The sequence below is a fragment of the Dendrobates tinctorius genome, unplaced genomic scaffold (assembly GCF_039654945.1).
Source record: "Dendrobates tinctorius isolate UK_male_01 unplaced genomic scaffold, ASM3965494v1 ptg000156l, whole genome shotgun sequence".
NCBI lineage: Eukaryota > Metazoa > Chordata > Amphibia > Anura > Dendrobatidae > Dendrobates > Dendrobates tinctorius.
Window position 1 is genome coordinate 29148715 of NW_027361823.1, and position 18170 is coordinate 29166884.

At 42.8% G+C, this 18170-nt stretch overlaps 1 protein-coding gene across 3 annotated transcripts in view; it reads right to left on the reverse strand.

Moving 5' to 3' along the window:
- Nucleotides 1-18170, reverse strand: part of JMJD1C (jumonji domain containing 1C) — a 278879-nt gene that overhangs the window by 26876 nt on the left and 233833 nt on the right. For all 3 annotated transcript variants that reach the window (XM_073548302.1, XM_073548301.1, XM_073548303.1), the window contains 5 exons: nt 17465-17634; nt 15110-17313; nt 10612-10813; nt 8456-8670; nt 6058-6210 (listed from right to left, as the gene is read on the reverse strand). In XM_073548302.1, the coding sequence (XP_073404403.1) occupies nt 6058-6210; nt 8456-8670; nt 10612-10813; nt 15110-17313; nt 17465-17634 (2944 nt within the window). The remainder of the gene's footprint in view (nt 1-6057; nt 6211-8455; nt 8671-10611; nt 10814-15109; nt 17314-17464; nt 17635-18170) is intronic.

Genomic DNA, 18170 nt, shown 5'->3' on the forward strand with positions numbered 1-18170 from the left:
GAAGATGTCCAAAGTCCAAGTCCCATCAGAGTCATGTCAGGAAGAGAGGCATTCGCCCTAATCAGGCCCTAAATGAGCTAACAATTCTGACACCCATGACTCCCGCCCTGACAAGGGCAGTCCACATCTAACCCTCACAATAAGGCCCTACAATATCCCTGTGCATCCCGACGAGTTTCGTCACTCGTTGACTCTGAAAACACCTAACTTTTCGGCATCATAATCTTCGAACATGTTATAAACATGCAAACCGTGACATTTGGTAATGTTTTGTAGTTGATTATTTGTGTTATGTGATGTGTATGTAAATTAATTGTCTGTTTTGCAGAATTGTAAGAACATTGATGAGAACCTGATACCAATGGCAGACCTTTCGGATTTTCAAAGAGGCCAAATTGTTGGTGCTCGTATGGCAGGCGCTAGTGTAACAGAAAGTGCCCGAATGCTTGGCGTGTCAAGAGGTACTGTCTCCAAAGTAATGACTGCGTTTGAAAGAGAAGGAAAAACGTCTGCAGCAAAGCACAGGTCCGGCTGAAAGTCGAAGTTGACTGAGAGAGACTGTCGGACTCTAAAGCGAATTGTGAGAAAGGATCGCAAGACCACGGCTCCGAAAATTACTGCTGAGCTCAATGAACACCTACAGTACCCAGTTTCCACGAAAACGGTTCGTCGGGAGCTGCACAAATCTGGATTCCACAGAAGAGCTGCAATTCAAAAAACGCTGCTCTCAATGACAAATGTTTCCAAGCGTTTTGAGTGGTGTAGAAACCTCCAGAATTGGTCCCTCGAGCAGTGGAAACGTGATAATCTCAGACGAATCATCGTTTACCCTATTTCCGACCTCCGGCCGAGTGAACGTTTGGAGACAGCCGAAAGAAGCATTCCATCCAGACTGCCTTCTCCCAACCGTAAAACATGGCGGAGGTTCTGTGATGCTATTTCGTGGAGATCCGCCGGGCCAATGATATCCCTTCACGGAAAAATTAACAGCCGAGATTATTTAGGCATTTTGGGCGACCAAGTGCATCCTATGGTTCAAGCACTGTTCCTGGAGGGGAACGCCATCTTTCAGGATGATAATGCACCAATTCATACAGCTAGAATCGTTAAAGCATGGCACGAGGAACATTCTAATGAAGTTGAGCATCTTATCTGGCCCCCACAATCCCCAGACCTCAACATTGAGCATTTCTGGCCGATTTTAGAGATTCAAGTTAGAGGTCGATTTCCGCCGCCATCGTCGCTCAAAGAACTGGAGGGTGTTTTAACTGAAGAATGGGCTACAATTCCTTTGGAAACAATTCACACCTTGTATGAATCCATACCTCGGAGAATTTAGGCTGTAATCGTCGCAAAAGGTGGACCTACACCATATTAAACTAACTTTTGTTGATGTTTTCAGGTGTTTCCATTATTTTGTCCAACCCCTGTATATACTCTGTGTGATCTGTTGAGATATATACAGACACTCTCTGTTATAGTCTGTGGCATTTGATTTAGTGTGCTTTATCTTCACTATATCTTTTGGTAGCTTTTATTATATTCATTAAAGGTTATGTTTTATAATTTCCCTATTGCTGATTTGCTACCTTATATCGTGAGAATTTGTGGTTTTCATACCACTTAGTGCTGTATTTCTATTATTGTATATTGAGACTCTAGAAACCATCCAACAATAAATCAGAATCTGCAATCACATAATGACGGGTCAAACAAAGCCATGGAAAGACTAGAAGCAATGGGATGAAACTGAATGGGAGGAGACACAGATTAGATATCAGAAAAAACTTTTTGACAGTTAGTGTGATCAATGAGTGGAACAGGCTGTCTCGAGAAGTGGTGAGTTCTCCTTCAATAGAAGTCTTCAGAGGCTGGACAGACATCTGACTGGGATGATTTAGCGAATCCTGCTTTGAGCAGGGGGTTGGGCCAGATGGCCCAGGAGGTCCCCTCCAACTCTACAATTCAATGATTCTAAGGCGCTTTGTGCACCCTTGACATGACCGAATCGTTGCCTGCATCTTACCAACTACTTGCTTTTCATCAATCTCCACCCTCTGTGTCATGTAGCCAGAGCTGTCAAAGAAGAGGGTGGCGAAAGATGGAAAACATGAATGTGGGAAGATGCACTGAGCTGCTCTGGACACCAAGGGTGCACAGAGAGCTTGTGCTTGGTTTAAACAGTCATTTTTTTCATAACACTCTTTAAAATACAGCTTACATTTATGTCAGTGCATCAGAACAGCATCACATTTTTAATCAACACTTTTTTGCATGCTACTTTGTATGTTTTATTGCGGAGATATTTTCCGTATATAGTAGCAAACAGATCCCCTTAGATTTTTATGCCGTTGGTGGGGAAATGTGGCGTTAGTTGTAAAGCTTTTTGCACTGATTCTTACCTTCTCCCCCAACAGTGCACTAAGGGCAAAATAGGCTGTGTTCACACCAAGTTGTTTTTTGTTTTGTTTGACTTTTAGAAATTCTCTAACTCTCCAATCAAATCTCGTGGCTTTTAAAATTCCTTGTTTTTTTTGGAATTTCTGCTCCAAAAATGCAGCAAAATAAAATTCAAAGCCTAAGTCTGCACCACTAGACAGAGAAGATCTGAATCACACAATGAAGTGACTCTTATATTAAATGTGTTTGTGCTGCCCATAGCAATCAGTCTGAGCTCCACTTTCATTATTTACATTGCCCTGGAGAAAAGAAAAACTTTCGACTAATGCATGCTAATTTCCACACTCGCAAAAATCCAAACACTCTTACAGGGTTTTCCAGCACCATGAAGTCTTCAAATTAGCCGACTATGATATAAAATAAAAGTAGTACTACTCCTCTTACCAGTCCCCTGCAGACCTTCCCTGGTCCCCCACCTATCATATTTTACTATGGTCCCCTATGGGCACTCTTATGGAAAGGCCAACTGTAGCAGTCGAGTTGCAGCACAATCTACAGCTGTGATCTGCAGCATTCTTTTTCTTTTTAAATAATCACTTGATTTGATTTTGCAAGTAAAAAAAAATAAATCTGTTTTCCTACTAAATGAAGAGGTTTTTTAACAAGCAATAAACACCCTGCAGCGGACCATTGCTTGGTTGCGGCCACAACACAGCAGCTCCATTTGGCCTTACCCTTACGGAGACGTGTTACCTTAAATATTACAAGATTATTAAGAATTTTTAGATCAATCTTGGCACTTTCAAACATCATAGGCTGCCTCTGTGGACCCTGTGCCCTTGGATCAATGAACATCCTTAACAAAGTTATTCACAGCGATACACCCTGTCCTGTGAGGTCTTCACTAAATCATAGCATTTTGACAGGTAATTTACACTGACGCTCGGAGCAGGGGAAGCCATTTACCCATTTTTACCATCATTCTGACAGAATTCGTAGGCCATTAAATATACAGGGATTTGATCGATTCTATTTATCATAGTATGGATTTATGTTTTAATTTGATTAAAACCCCCCAGACCCTATAAAAACTCAGAATGATTTATTAATGAAGCTGTCTGATCTATGTATCCAATCATATCTATTCACTCTACATTAATGACGTGAGGACAGTAGGTCGGCACTGAGGCGCTGGAGGTTGTGCGTACGGGCAGAGGCACTAATGACCATTTATTTATAGCTCCTGTGAAAGCAGAACAAGGAATTCAACATCTAGAACTACTAGCAGAAACGCTATAAAGGGGTAAATAAAGGGTCTAGTTGTTTATACGCCTTGACCAGAGACCATGACTGGCATCCACATTAATGGGATGAGCTGCAGAGCCAGACATAGTCCAAGAAGAAAAAAAAAGTAGTAGTGTCTGGAAAATAAAAAAATATAATTTCGCTTTTTTAATAATAAATATACTGTATATACGAGCTGCATGTATCACACACTGGCTGTATGAATTCAGCTAGGTATATCTGACTCGGAAAGTGACCGGTTGCTCCCTGTGTGCATGTATAGGGAGAGAAAATCCAAGAGAGAAACATCAGTATTAAAATCATAACATGTGTCAGTGGCATCAATGTGAATAAGGGCAGAGCAGGACCATGTTCCAAATATGGATACCCAGCAAATGAGAAGCTATTAGTGGTGAACGAGCATGCTCATGTCCTAATCGAGTATTTTCAGCGTGCTCCCAAAAAAAAAAAAAAAAAATTAAAAAATAAAATGCCCGAGTCGCCGTGGCTGCATGTCTCGTGGCTTTTCGACAAGCGCAATACATGCAGGGATTGCCTAAGAAACACCCATACCTGTACTGAGTGCAGAAACCTGAAAGTTTATCTAGCTTCCTATTTGCTGGGTATCCATTTGGGACCCGGTCCTGCTCGGCCCCTTATTCACATTGACGTCACTTTGACACACGGTAAGGTTTTAATACTACGGATTAGGACCATCCTGATTGTGGTACGACTTGACGCTGGTGGGATGGCTTTTATGCTTTTTTTGATTAATAACCATGTTTACTAAGTACCGTATGATAGTTATATGAATTATAGCTTTTACTTATTTACTTACAGCAGGGTATATGTTCATTTTGTTTCTGTCTTGGGTTTTGTCTGTTTAATGCCTAGTGTGAACATGTTCCTATCTTGCATGGATGCCAACTTATACTCCAGTTCAGTTTTTTATTTATAGGGAGAGACCAGTCACTCAAAGGGAGCAGATGGGGAGAAATCACCAGTGATTGGGCCTTTCCGACTGGTCAGTCATGTGCCGTGGTCCTCGCCGGCTTTGAAAGTATGTTTTTCTTCATTGAAACGCTAATGTGTTTCAGAGTCAAATATGCACAGGAGACATCATACAGCCAGTGCCAGATACATGCGGCCTGTGTGTCCGCTGCCTGATTCCCTTTAGAAATAAAAAAATAGAAATATTGCAACTAATGCATGTGTGCAAGGTGGAGTAGGGGAGCTGTGACATCACCTACTGTGATCTGTGGATCTAGTGTTAAGATCCGTATATAGAGATGTTACCGATCATTGCAATCGTGCCTCCGATAAGGAGACTGCTGAAAACTTTATGAGAAGTCAAAAAGTACCAGTCTAAAAATAAATGCATGCATGTATATATATATATATATACACACACACACACACATACACACATATATATATACACACACACACACACACACACACATATATACTGTATATCCATATATATAATGTATATATGTGGGTGTGCATATACTGTATATGCACATAACTTTGTTTTTCAGAAATTGTTAAATTAAAAAAAAAAAAAAGTGTAAAAAAAAAATGATTCAGGTAATAGGTAATTTTCTGATCATTTTCCTTTAAAGTGCTTCTATCCCCCCCAAAATACAAGTATAAAATAAATAATGGTGTGAATGCCCGGCCACGGCACCAATCAGATGGGGCTTTCTTCATGTGAACGGTGGAGTTTCAGTGGTCGGAGACCCAGCGATTAGATAACTTTGGCCCCTTAAAGACGCAACTAATTTTTGCTTTTACGCTTTCCATTTTTCCTCCCTCCTTAAGAGCCATAACTATTTTCCTACCCACATACTAATTGTCATTTGTTGGACAAGCTGTATAGTTCTGAATGACACCATTCACTTTTCCAAATAAAAGTACAGGAAAATGGGAAAAATATTCAAAATGGGGTGAAACGCTTTTGTTTGATAGGTATGTTTGCTGTAAAGCTACGCGCAAGTACGTCATGATAGTACGTCATTGAGCGGGGGGAGGGATTAGAACGCTTATTTAATCCCCAACTCTTCATCGAGAATGTTCTATAATAAAAACCAATATCAAACTGGGCCATAAAACCATGCAGCATATATTCTTTATACGGAATAGGACTTTGTGGCTTGCGTCTCAGACGCTTGCGCTTTTCCTAATTGACAAAGTCATCAAACATAAGATTTTATCAGAACTTTTTGCAAAATGTCTTGCTGTACCCAAACACAAGGGGGGATTCTCCGGTACAGAAATAGTAATGCACTCCCTACAGAAGAGGTGAGCTGCTTCCTAAGCATTTCTGCAGGAAAACCACTGCACAGAATGGAGCGCTTCATGCGAACTAACCTCGAGAACTTTTCCTTTCCTTCGCCTTGTAACAATCCAGACAGACCACAAATCCACATTTCTGGCAGACCCAGTGAACGTTGAACAAGGTGGCTTCACAGGCATCACACATCTCGCGGACTCCGCGCACCGCTCGCTTCCAGGCTATTTTTGCTGAAAGGCAGAATGATTTAGAAAAACATGAACATCTGCTCTGTACAAACATTTGCTTTATGGACTATTTTTTTTGGTCAATGACCTTGGTTGATAGAGGAAAAATATGCACTGAAGCCTATCGGCTGCACAGAATGTGCCTCGTGGGATCCAAACATGGGTAACACCAAGATGTCAGATTGGCCTCTTATTTGCCACAGCCCAAGGACAAGCTCCGTATGGTCGGTGACTCCAATTTCTATAATAATTTGCAGCCATTTCACTGATTACTGCTACACCAAATTACTGGAGATCACTCAAGAGACTAGGGGACAATTGGCTTCACAGTATACAGGGGAAGATATTTTTGAACTGCAGTAAATGAAACCTAAGGGTTTTTTTTCCAGATGAAACTCAAGGAGTGCCCCACTCCCAGACTATCTTCCTGCTTTGATTTGGGGGCACTGAGCGCCAAAAGACTGACAGTCACGGAAGTGGTACAAACTGTGCTCCCTTCCCAAGATGCTAGCACAGGCAATGATGCCATCATAGCATGGGAGAAGCAGAGATACATAAACTGAAGCTGGCCGAAAAAAGCAACCCGGCCAGATCTAGAGCGGTATTACAGGTTGTAAGGCAACAAAAGCCAGATCATGGCGCACGATCCTTGGTTGGGTAACCCAAGAGAATGGCATGGTACATTGCAAAGTTGCTTGTTTTACAAGCATTTTGCAATTTTACCCCTTATAAACTTGAGATTGTTGGGAAAACTAATCCCTTGTGGTTGCCAGAGAACTTAAGGAAAGCAGTTCCGCAGCAGCCAATGACAGGTACACCATCAGGAATAGCTACACTAAAGTAGAAGGACCTAACAACATTTATTACCCATATTGATTGGAAGGAAGATCCCCCATAATGTTGGCCTCCTATACTAGGCAGAGCTGTGTCAGGACGCCTCCTTGTATTATGTTAATTTCTTCTAAGGTAGATGATCGCTCAAATGTTGCTTCTGATTGAAGACTAGAGCTACACAGTGAATTGTCAAAGGGCAATTAGAACATCTACATATTTATTATGGTCTTGCATTTCAACCTGTGAGTCGTAGTAGTTTCCAACGTACACAGGTCTCCTATTGCAACCCACAGAATTACTGAACCGTAAAACAACCATCTGCATAAGGCCAAAATCAGAAGGGAAAATATTCATGAAGAGCCTCAGTGATTTAATAGTTTTCTTCTTACAGCAAAGGTCATCTGTCCACATCTGCTTTGTGGTTTCTGCTTATAAAGAAAATCATGAAGCAGAGTCAGTTCTGTGACACAGCAAGACACCGACAACACTGGTCCAGATCACTTATAAAGGGATGCCTCTGATACAGGTGTGAACACAGCCGTTGCCTTCCACAATCCGGAAACTTTCAGTGGACAGGCACACTAACCCCATTAATCTGGTTATCTAGGCTAGTCTACTTTACTTTTACCAAACAAATACTGAAAAGATGCTGACAAGCACTCGCTATCATTTCTGCTCTCCCCTACTGATCCTTCATAATATTCAGACACACTCTTTAATAAAAGGAAACAATATCTCCATGTACAATGCCTGACTACTATTAATTATTCATGGGATTTTATTATTCATTGTTCTTCATCTTCCACTTTTTCAGTTTTTTTCTTATGGGAAAAATTTCGAGGAGATGGGCCATTTATTAGATTTATATTGCCGGATACAATCTTGCAGGTTTTATAGGAAGCGGGAGCGAAATCTGTCATAGAAACATTCAGTAAGTAAGATTATAATTTTCATTTCTAGAGGAAGTATTAGATATATCTGAATAGTTCACGCTACCAAATAATAATAAAAAATAAAAAAAAAAGCCAGCTGTATCATTAAAGCAAATGTTATTCCTTAGCCTAGACACAGAAGGTAGTAGCCCTAGGCCCCTGCTCTTCCTGCCTCATGTATACGGTTTGGCCTGGGTTGTAGAAACTTCATGGCACTATGAAATAATTCTGACTAATGACCACAATATTACCCCCCTACCTCTACCACAAGTTGTAGACACCAATGAGCTTGCAGCCCTGTGATCGTGAACCTTGCAGCATCCATTCATTTTCCCATCCTACTTAATGAATGCAGTTTCCTGGCTGCGGACGGTTCCCGCACTCGGCATTTACAGGGGCATAGTGTGTGATCAGGATGTGAGAACCCCGCTGTACATAAAAACATGCTAGTCAATACAGACACAGTGCGAGGCGGCACGTACCATCCTTCTTCACCCAAGACATAGCAGCTTTCTCAGACGTCACCATCTGGCAGAATTTATCACCGATGTAACCCAAGATATACTTAATGGATTCGAGGTCCAATTCATCATCTTCATAGTTTTCGTGCGTCCATAAACTCAGTGCTTCATCATCGTACTGGTCAGGGGTAGAGAATCCATCTATTCTCACTACACCATTCTTACTGAAAGATAACCTGAAACACAGCAGAAAAATAATTGTTTCAGTGCCAGCAGCGCGTTGTGCCCTGTGCGAGCGCCGGCCATCCATCTCTGCCTTAACTTTTCATCATGTACTAGATGCTCAGGCAATAAAGATAAAGCAGACTGTTCGGGGCTTCTATCACTTCTAAACCACAATCAACTGAATTTTTTTTTTCCTTTAACCCAAAACAGGCTTTTCTGGGCAGATATTGCAAACTAAATACACAGAGGAAGCCAGCGGCGATCGGCCCTTATTCCAGGGAACAGGACATGTTATTCTGCACTAATTGTAAGGAACACAGAATTCTTGGCATTTGGATGTTCCCGATGGTCTGTTGTATGGATTTAATGACATCTGAGGGCAATTTAGAAAACGAGACCCTGGGAGTACACTACAGGAGTTTTCCATTCACAGTAGCACTAGACAGTCATACAAATAAGGACTATGTATATACACTGTGCCTGGAAGATGGTCTGGTGACCCGCGCAGGTGTCCAGTTGGCCCCTAAAGCCAAAAAATTGGCAAAATATTTACTTAGCCATTGACCGAAGAGAAAAAAAAAAAAAACAAAACAGTCAATTCTCCGTCTCTGCAGATTTAGAACTAAAGACCCCTATTCACACCCGCTTCCAGGCCACATAGCAGTTGCAGAGAGACTAAATCTTGGTTTGTTTTTTTACTTTATATACGAAGTGATGGTATCTTGCATGGGCTTCATCCTGGAAAAGATCCATTTATTCAGGATGTACAGGGCACATCATGCATTAGAGTGCAATCAGATGACGGTATAAATCAGAGATCGGATCGCAGTGCTCGGACTTACTGGCGACCCTCCCGACCAGAGTGTGACAGCGTCATGTATTTCAATGCAGCCATCACTCTTGGGTCAGGAGAGCCACCAGCCACTCAAAGCACGGCGTTTTGAACTCGGTCCAATTTATATGGCCGTCTGACTGCGCCATTACTGTGATATACCTGCCAGGGCACATTTTTTAACAAGAGGATAAAAGTCATTTTCACCCAAAAATTAAGGTGGTCATTAAGTGCAAAGGCACTTATTAAAGTTGGCAATAAACCATGAATAATAGAGATTAAGAAATTGCTTTGCGCAATCTGGTTCACAGTCCTAGGCGAGATCTCGGGCTTGGCTTATGATTAGCAAGGCTGGCAAGAGGTCGTCTTTGTGCCACTCATAAGATGTCACGCCAAGTCGGCAAATGAAAAGCAGTGCTGGTGAATCTGGAAACTCAGGAAATTTGTGCAGCTTCTGTCCATGGCGAAAGAACAATGACCTAGAGACCAGGGTTGTGCAAAGCAATCCGATCATCTCTTCTAGATGGTTATCAGCTGAATTGAGTTGGCCGACAGCTGTTCATACCAATCCCTTATAGAAATGTTTGCCCAACGCGGCCAAGTGTGCCCATGTTCTTATTAGGGAGGATAATCACTTTTTTTCCTGACCACGCAAAAACTGGAACAATCCAGTGCGCATTAAAGGTGCGTCTCATCCAGACAAAAGGGGTTTTGTGTCGACATTCATCGAATGTGTACTGGCCGAAGATCACAGCCTAAAAGATTTCCTGTACTGCACAAAAATAAAGGCTCCAATACAAATTACACAAGAGTCGCCCTAACCCGCCAATTTTAGCCATTCATAGGTATTGGACCTCTCAAAAGATGATATTGGGGGGGGGGGGGGGGGGGGAGAAGAATAACCTTCCCTTTATTTGATGGCAAGGCAGACCTTTGTTGGAGTAATCTGGTAGCTGCTCTTCCATTTTTTTTCTTTTAAAAATGAAGGAGGAACTGGAAAGTCATATTTTATCTGACTTAGCCATGATTCACGGCGATACAGAGTACAAACATTACTGCTAAATATTTAATGCACAGCAATGAAATATTTTAAGCCTAAAACTCACAAACTCCTAATTACCTGCGGAAATAATAGAATCTACAAAAAACTGGAGAGTGTGTAGACTCTTCTCCTTTCTTGGTGCGGATCAGACGACATTCCCGGCATTTCTGCAAATTTGGCCCAATCTCACAGCAAGAGTCGTCCTGCAGGAAAGATTCCCCGGTCTGCTTGAGTTTCTTCACTTTCCGCCAGTCCTTTAATACTGAACGAGGTATGCCAGCTGAAACCACACGACAACAAGCGTCAGTAAGGAAACGAGACGAAGGCATGTGCAGAACGTGGTGCCACTGGGTATTTATTTCTCTTTTTTTAGACTCTTACTTCCAGGAAGAGTTTTCAGCAAACTCCTTATCAGAGGAAGGAATACAATGACAGGTAACACCTCTATACACAGCTGATAACAAAGGATCCACCAATCACAGCTCCTCTACTCTCACTCTACTCACAATAACCTTTGCACATGCTCATAAGACACTTCAATACAAAAGATATGGTTGAGGCATGTTAATTATGGCTATGTACATGTGTTGTTTCTTGAAACAAGAAGAGTCTAAAAAAAAGCCCCAGTGGCCAGTGTGAACCTTGCAACATTTAAAATTGTTAGTAATTCGTGATGAGCAAACATGCTTGGATAACGTGTTATCGTAGCATGCTCGGGTTAAGTATTTTTTTTTTGCATGTTTGAATAATCGTAATAATAGTCCCCGAGGCTGCACGATTCGCGGCTCTTATGACAGCTGCAACACAAGCGGGTAAGTTTGTTAGGCCATCCCCGCATGTGCTGAGGCCGTTTAACAGCCGCAAAGCATGCAGCCGCAGGGACTCAAACATAATAGTTGAGCACACCCGAGACATGTTCACTGATCACTATTAATATAAAAAAAAATTAAAACTTGCCAAGGATTCTAAAAAAAAAAATAAAAAATTTAAACACAATCCCGCCACCATTAAAATAATTGGTAATCTCTACATTGGCCACTTGTGGCCTTCAATATGAAATGTTAATAAACACAATGATTTCAGCAGAGCTGTGGAGTCGGAGTCCATTTTGGTGGAGTCTGAGTAGGAGTCAGTGTCATGAAAACGGAGGAGTCGGGAGGTTTGGCTTACCGACTCCATAGCCCTGGTATGAGGGAGTCGCAGTTGGTGTAATGGAAATTGAGGAGTCGGAGGTTTGGCTTACCGACTCCATAGCCCTGGTTTTCATTGCCATTAAATGACAAAACGGATATGTGAACAGATTTTACAATACAATTAAATAGATCTTAAACCTGATGAGGCTGGTGTAATTAGTTTGCCAATTCATGTCTAATGTGTTATAAAACGCTCATTTTTATTTGAGGAATATTGAAGACCAGCTAGAGTTCATTTTAATACCAAGCAGGGAATATTTCATAAATACATACACTGGCAAGATTAGGTCTGTTCAGGTCTAGGATCTGTTTACTAATGTGTGCCGTCCGCACTGTGAAATCTGGCAACAGATCCACTTTAATGTTGACAGCTTTTTCTAAGAGTATTAAATAGTTAAAATGGATTTGAGGAGGATCACGTTTCTCCTCATCCATGTAGAGCAGAGTCTGGCAGACTGACCACAACGCTCCTGAGGCAAGGATGGAAAAGTGGTGGTTATCCTTAAAGAGACCAGCTCAATATTAAGTCTTACAGGCAGGGCTCTATGGAAGAAACACATCACCACCACCCTCTTCTTTGATGGATGGACAGCATTGACCCCATCATGGAGCGCCTGTACTTGGTCTCAGCAGTCATTCTGTGAAGACAGTCCCTTTATGGACATTGAAGTCAGACCTTGCTTTAAAACACTGATGATTAGCAAAATCTGTGTATTTATCCCATCTACCACATATTTGTGGTCATTAGTGTAAAGCAAGGCTTGGCTGGATGAGGGTCACAGCATTGAAGCAACATTCGGGAAGAATAGGTTTTCGTTAAAGATACCAGCTCGGAGTGCCAATTTGCACACATTGCCTCTTAAGGGGTAGCTAAACTTCATGATAATTGGGAGTGAGTGTTTCTAGGAAGGCCTGATTCCTGATAATCCTGCAGAGTACACCGGCTGACAATCACCCAAAGATGGAGCAAAACGATCGTCGGCTGAAATGCACCTGAAGATTCCATACAGAGCTTGTGTCTTTAAGGAGAACAAGTACTTCCCATAGGTTACCTCTGTTATCAGACTGAATGCAACCATTACAAAGCATTGCTGTCTTCCCCAGGTCTTGCTTCTGTTAAACAGCTAATTTTGCCAAGAGAAGCCATGGACCAGGCCGGTTTTTTCTACAGGAGAAAACAGTAGAATATGGCAGCCATTCCAATGGACGACCCGAAAACTCCAGAATGGATTGCGACTTTCCCCAATCCAATACATGGGGGGGCTATATACACGTGCCCTACCAGGACTTATGGACGGGAGTTGTCCTCATTAGACAGCAACATTTAGTTCTTTAAAATAGTCAAAAACAAGCCAAATTAAAAAGGTCAGACCCATCATACTCGTGACAAGCTAGTTATGTAGTTGTGCCTTCATTCATTGTACAATTTTCATGTCAACATCTTAATTAAGACTTCATATAATCAGACTGCCCACAGAACAGGAATAGCTGTGGGTCGCTCATATTTCCAGCAGCAGCGGAGTTCGCAGACACAGAAAATAGCCTGCAGAAAGACAAACAGCCCACTGACTAACGTGAGGAGTGTAAACCTACCCCGGAGCACGCATCGCTGCTACAGCCGTCTGCAAAAATATGGCAATCATTTACTCATGAAGTGATGGGGAAGGGGACCCATGAATGCGGCTTCAGTCACAGCCTGACTTTACTTAGGATTTAATTGCAAATCCCCAAACATGAAAAGATCGGGTAATTTAACACTCAGTTCCAGTGTGGTTACAGGAAAAAATGAATATATTATGTGCACCACATGGTGGGTGTTCTCATAGACTCAAACATGTCATATCAAGAGGTGGAAGGGATACAGCGCTCATTGTACTGGACTTGTCATGCATTCATCATTAACTGGATGAGAGGAAAGGATCGGAGCCGTCAGTATTCACAGGTCATTTTATACACTGGAAAATGGCCTGCAAAACCACTAAGGAGCTCCCCTGCCGTGCTGTGTATTATGCCCCATAATACCATTCTGGAGAAGATTTTATTAGGTCTTTGAATTGTTCCTCTGTTATTCTGCTGGGAAACTTATGGATAAACTGACAACGAGGTGTTACCTGTTGGGGGCGTGTCTCTGCGCAGGCCAACACTCTCCAATCATTGCTGATGAGGTCAGAGTATTGCCACGCCCCTTTAAGTCTATCACCACCCAGTTGTATACTACAAAAAACTGAACAGCACTCCAACCTGAACAAAGCAAGTGTGAACCGATGCAAGAGCAGCTTTTGTCAATTCATAAAACTCGTAAGAGGAATAATAGAGGAATGGCACAATGCAGAGGTGTATAAGATTAACAAATAGTTATGTCATGGGGAATACTATATTTAGTAAAGCAGACGTCGGGCGAGGCGACAGGGAGTCTTCCACATATTACAGATGGAAGAATAAAGACCTTTTCGTAATGGTGTGACTGGTGCACAAACCGCACAATGCTCAGTATTTCACTGTAAACCGCCCATATCCACTATATACAGTAACCCTTGGAGGCAGACACTGTCCATAACCAAACTCCTCACAGAAATGGGCAAATGCTCCCATTTTTGAGCTATGCTCATCCAACAAACAGTCTAAAAACATTAGCTCTAAGCAAGAAAATCTGGATGTAAGTAAATCCCACAGGTCCTGTGCAGCAATGCATGGAAGCAGTAAGGGCTGACACAGCCTCTGCGCACCGCCTGCAAAAAGAAAATGAACCCTGAAAAGCAGATCATCATTTACGTCTACAATTTGCTTTACTTTGCTTTTCTTGCCTTCTGTACATCCTGTGAAGCCATTTTTGGCAGAACTCAGGCTTCTGTTGATGGCTACTAGAACCAGTCAGCAGAAACCCTTCCATGATGCAAAGGTCTAGGCGGCACTACATCCTGGAATTTCTGACTAAGTCAGATACCTGGAGCACTGAATGAAGTTCCTAGAAGGCAAAACACCAGAAACAAGCATTGTGCAGACACTGAACATGCAGGTAATGCAAAGCAGGCAGCACAAGTTGTTGACTAGAAACGACGAGCTAAAGAATGCAAGAAACAAATCAGCCCGAAGAAGAAACCATGAGCAAGTCCTGTCACCTCAGAGGTCTTTACTGTACTACAAGGCTTAGAAGTATTTATAGCCTGTGTCTACTGGTTAAACTGGGAAGTGACCTAGATGGGTCTGATGACATCTGCTAAGAATTCCCATGATCGCTCCTCTTTCCTGTTTGCTTGTACCTAAGAAAAGCTGAACACACAATCGGAACGCAGCGTGGACGAAATCCAAGAGCAAGAAACAAAAAGAGCTGAGCCCTGGTATAAATAATAACATGTGACTCGCATACAGCGCCTGATACTTACTGCTGGAGCTGCTGCTCTGTAACTTCAGCTTGCTCTTCTCCTTGGCACTACGACTAAGAACACCATTGGGTTTGATTTCCTCCTCTTTGTCTGTGTCACCTTTTCGCCTCTGCATATCATTTTGCTTCTTTTTGTACGTCGGCTTGGGCTGACGTTTCAGCCTCTGTCCAGACTTGCTCTCGCTTTCATCCGAGTCCTCAGTTTCTGAGCCAGATTCGTAAGTCCTTTTAACCCTCCGCCTGGTAAGCCTATCTTCCTTGGGAGATTTGTCGTCCTGCACTCGAAGGTCCAGACTATTCTGCAGCTCGCTCGAGGTTGAAGCAATCAGATTAACAGTACAAGGCTTAATGATTTCAGAGACCATGGTGCCGCCCGCACTTTCTGGCTTGCTGTTAGTGTTTTTATCTTCTTCTGAGTGTCGGGTAAGCCAGGCCTTTTTCAGTTTTGTGTGATAGTTTGGCTGGCTGCATTGGGAAGCCAGCCCAGTGCCTGCAGAGCTTGTTGTGTTTGTTGAGCTGCAGGGCGCTCTGCTTTCTGGAGAGCCTGAAGCTGCAATGGTCTGATTTTTCACAGCATTGGTCTCTGGATCACTGGCATTAGTGCTTTTCAACTGAGCTGCAGCCAAAGCCGCCTTGTGCTTTTTTAGATGGATGAAATCACTTGAAGGGGGATATGAAGAGTTGGGCTGAATTGCACTTGCAGTTTTGCTACTGGCTGAAGCCGTGGCGCTGACGGCAACCTCTTGAGCTGGCGGCACGGTAGGATTTGAAGATATTGTACTGGTGCTTTCTATCACTGTACATGTTGAAACGGCATTGGATAAAGAGTAAGTTACTTCTGATCCGCTGCAACTGGAACCGCTTGTGGTGGTGGGGGCAGAGGTGGTCACATCAGTTTTCGTGCTGCACATTATATTAGTTGCAGGTGCAGATGAACTGGGAATGTTATGTGATGGAGCTGGCGCGATCTTCTCAAACAGCATGTGAGCGCTGTCTGCGTTCATCTGCGGCTGGGCAAACTTTGCAGTCTCTCTGGTTTCTATAGGCTTTGTGCAAACGGATTGATTGCTTCCAGCTGAAGATCTTTCGACAACTCTCTCCTTGGGGGCTGCAGGAGTTACTGGCACATTATCATACTTTGCACTGGATGGTGGGCGTACAATGACAGATGCGGTTGCCGAAGGTAACTTCACATTATTTTTCTCTGGCAGCCATTCAATTTTGCTATGATTTGGCTTATCATTTGCTTTCCAGATTTCCTGGATAGGCTTCTCTGTGTTCTTCTTGTAATTTGCGGTGCCCTCCTTTGGCTCAGGAACTAGTGTTGGAGGTTTCTGAAGTTCCTGGATTTTACCTCCGGTGGTTACAGGCTGCACTGGGGTGAGCGTTGGTGGAGAAAGATTGCTATAACCACCATCCTTCCTCTCTAGGCTGTGGTGAATTGGAGGGTGAAATACAGGTGCCCTGTGCAAGGCGGGCATGCTACGGAGTGCATTGGAGGAAGAGACGGAGAGCTGGGTTGGACTTCTGCTATCTCCTCTGTATGAAGTGATTGTGTGCGTTGCCACCTGCTGAGGAAGCTGCTCGTTTAGTTTACTCACTGACCCCTCTTCTGGTTGGTGTTTAATTAATGGCGGCGGCTTAGATAAGGATGACATATAGGAATTAATAGTAGAAGAATTTGATGAAGGGCTGGTATTTTGCTTTTCTGGGAAGGGGTTTACAGCTTCCTTTGATGCAAATGACCGCGGCGGCTCGTTCACCACACTGTTGGACAGCGTGGTGAAATAATTACTTTGTGGCAAACTTTGGGAGATGGGATTTTTTTTGTACAACTCTGATATGGGGCGCTCCACATTGTTTTCTTGTTTTAGCATGTGGCTTTTTGGGCTGCAGGACATGATGGGCGGCACCCTGGTATAGCTCTCGCGCTCATTTTCATGTGCTTTCATTTTCATGGAGAAAGGTGTAGCTTCAATGTTCTCCTGAAGGATTCTCCTGTGCTCGTCCTTATATTTGCTCGGCCTCTCTCCACTGTCCGGCGTTGGGCGTGGTAGCTTTGTGTGGCTCAGAACAGGCTCCATGTAATGTCTGTGCATATGGCCGTCCTTTCCCGAGTGCGTTCGGCTGTGTTCGTGCTCAGACTTTACTGGTGCTGAAGTTACCGAACGTAATGATTCGCTAAACGTCTTCTTCTCCAGGTCCCTGTTGAGAAACAAGACTGTAAAGTTTCCCCTTTTTTTCAGATTTCCATGTAAATATTTAATACAAGCAGAAACATCTGTGTTATTGCCTATGGAAATGTATTATTTATACATAATATTCCACATTCAAGTGGGTGGATGTGACTACTTACTCTTTATGGTGATCCGACGATGGTTTGGACAAAGGAGGACTTGAATGTGCTGCCAATTTTAGTGGTCTAAGAGGGTCAGCACTGGAGGGCCGCACAGGAAGGTGACCCATCAGTAAGCCGTCTGCTGAAGTCACAGGTGTGGGCTGGTGTAACCAGGGGCTGGCAGTGTTCTGCAAAGAGGAATAACAAATGCATAATTCAGATTGTTCGGTCTCATCCCAAATGACTAAACAGGACACAAGAAGAGTTGAACATTTTTTTTGTGAGGTATATTGGCACTATGCTCCTTAGTGATGCTTTAATTTGGGAGAGAAGTTTGGGGGACTGTAGACCAGATGAGCAACCCATTTCTCATCACAGAAAGTGTTGCAGACCTTTTGTGTTAAAAAGAAACCCATGTAATTACACAGGTCTAATGTTTAAGGACATCTGAAGGGGGGGGAGGGAGCTGACTCACCTTCCCTCTCCATCTTTCCCCCCATATCTTGTTTTTTCAGTGGACCTGCCACTAGTATAATATATTTAACTAATCTAGTATTACTTTATAAAGTTAATTTCTCTCTGAAAATGCACAGTATACTACTTTTTCATTGAGTCATGTGATCTCATGGCAACTTTCACCCACCTACCCCTGAGAATTATTTGGCTTTATGTCAACTGAAGAGGGTCACCATCTCGGTTAGCAAAACTCTTTGTATGACGAAAG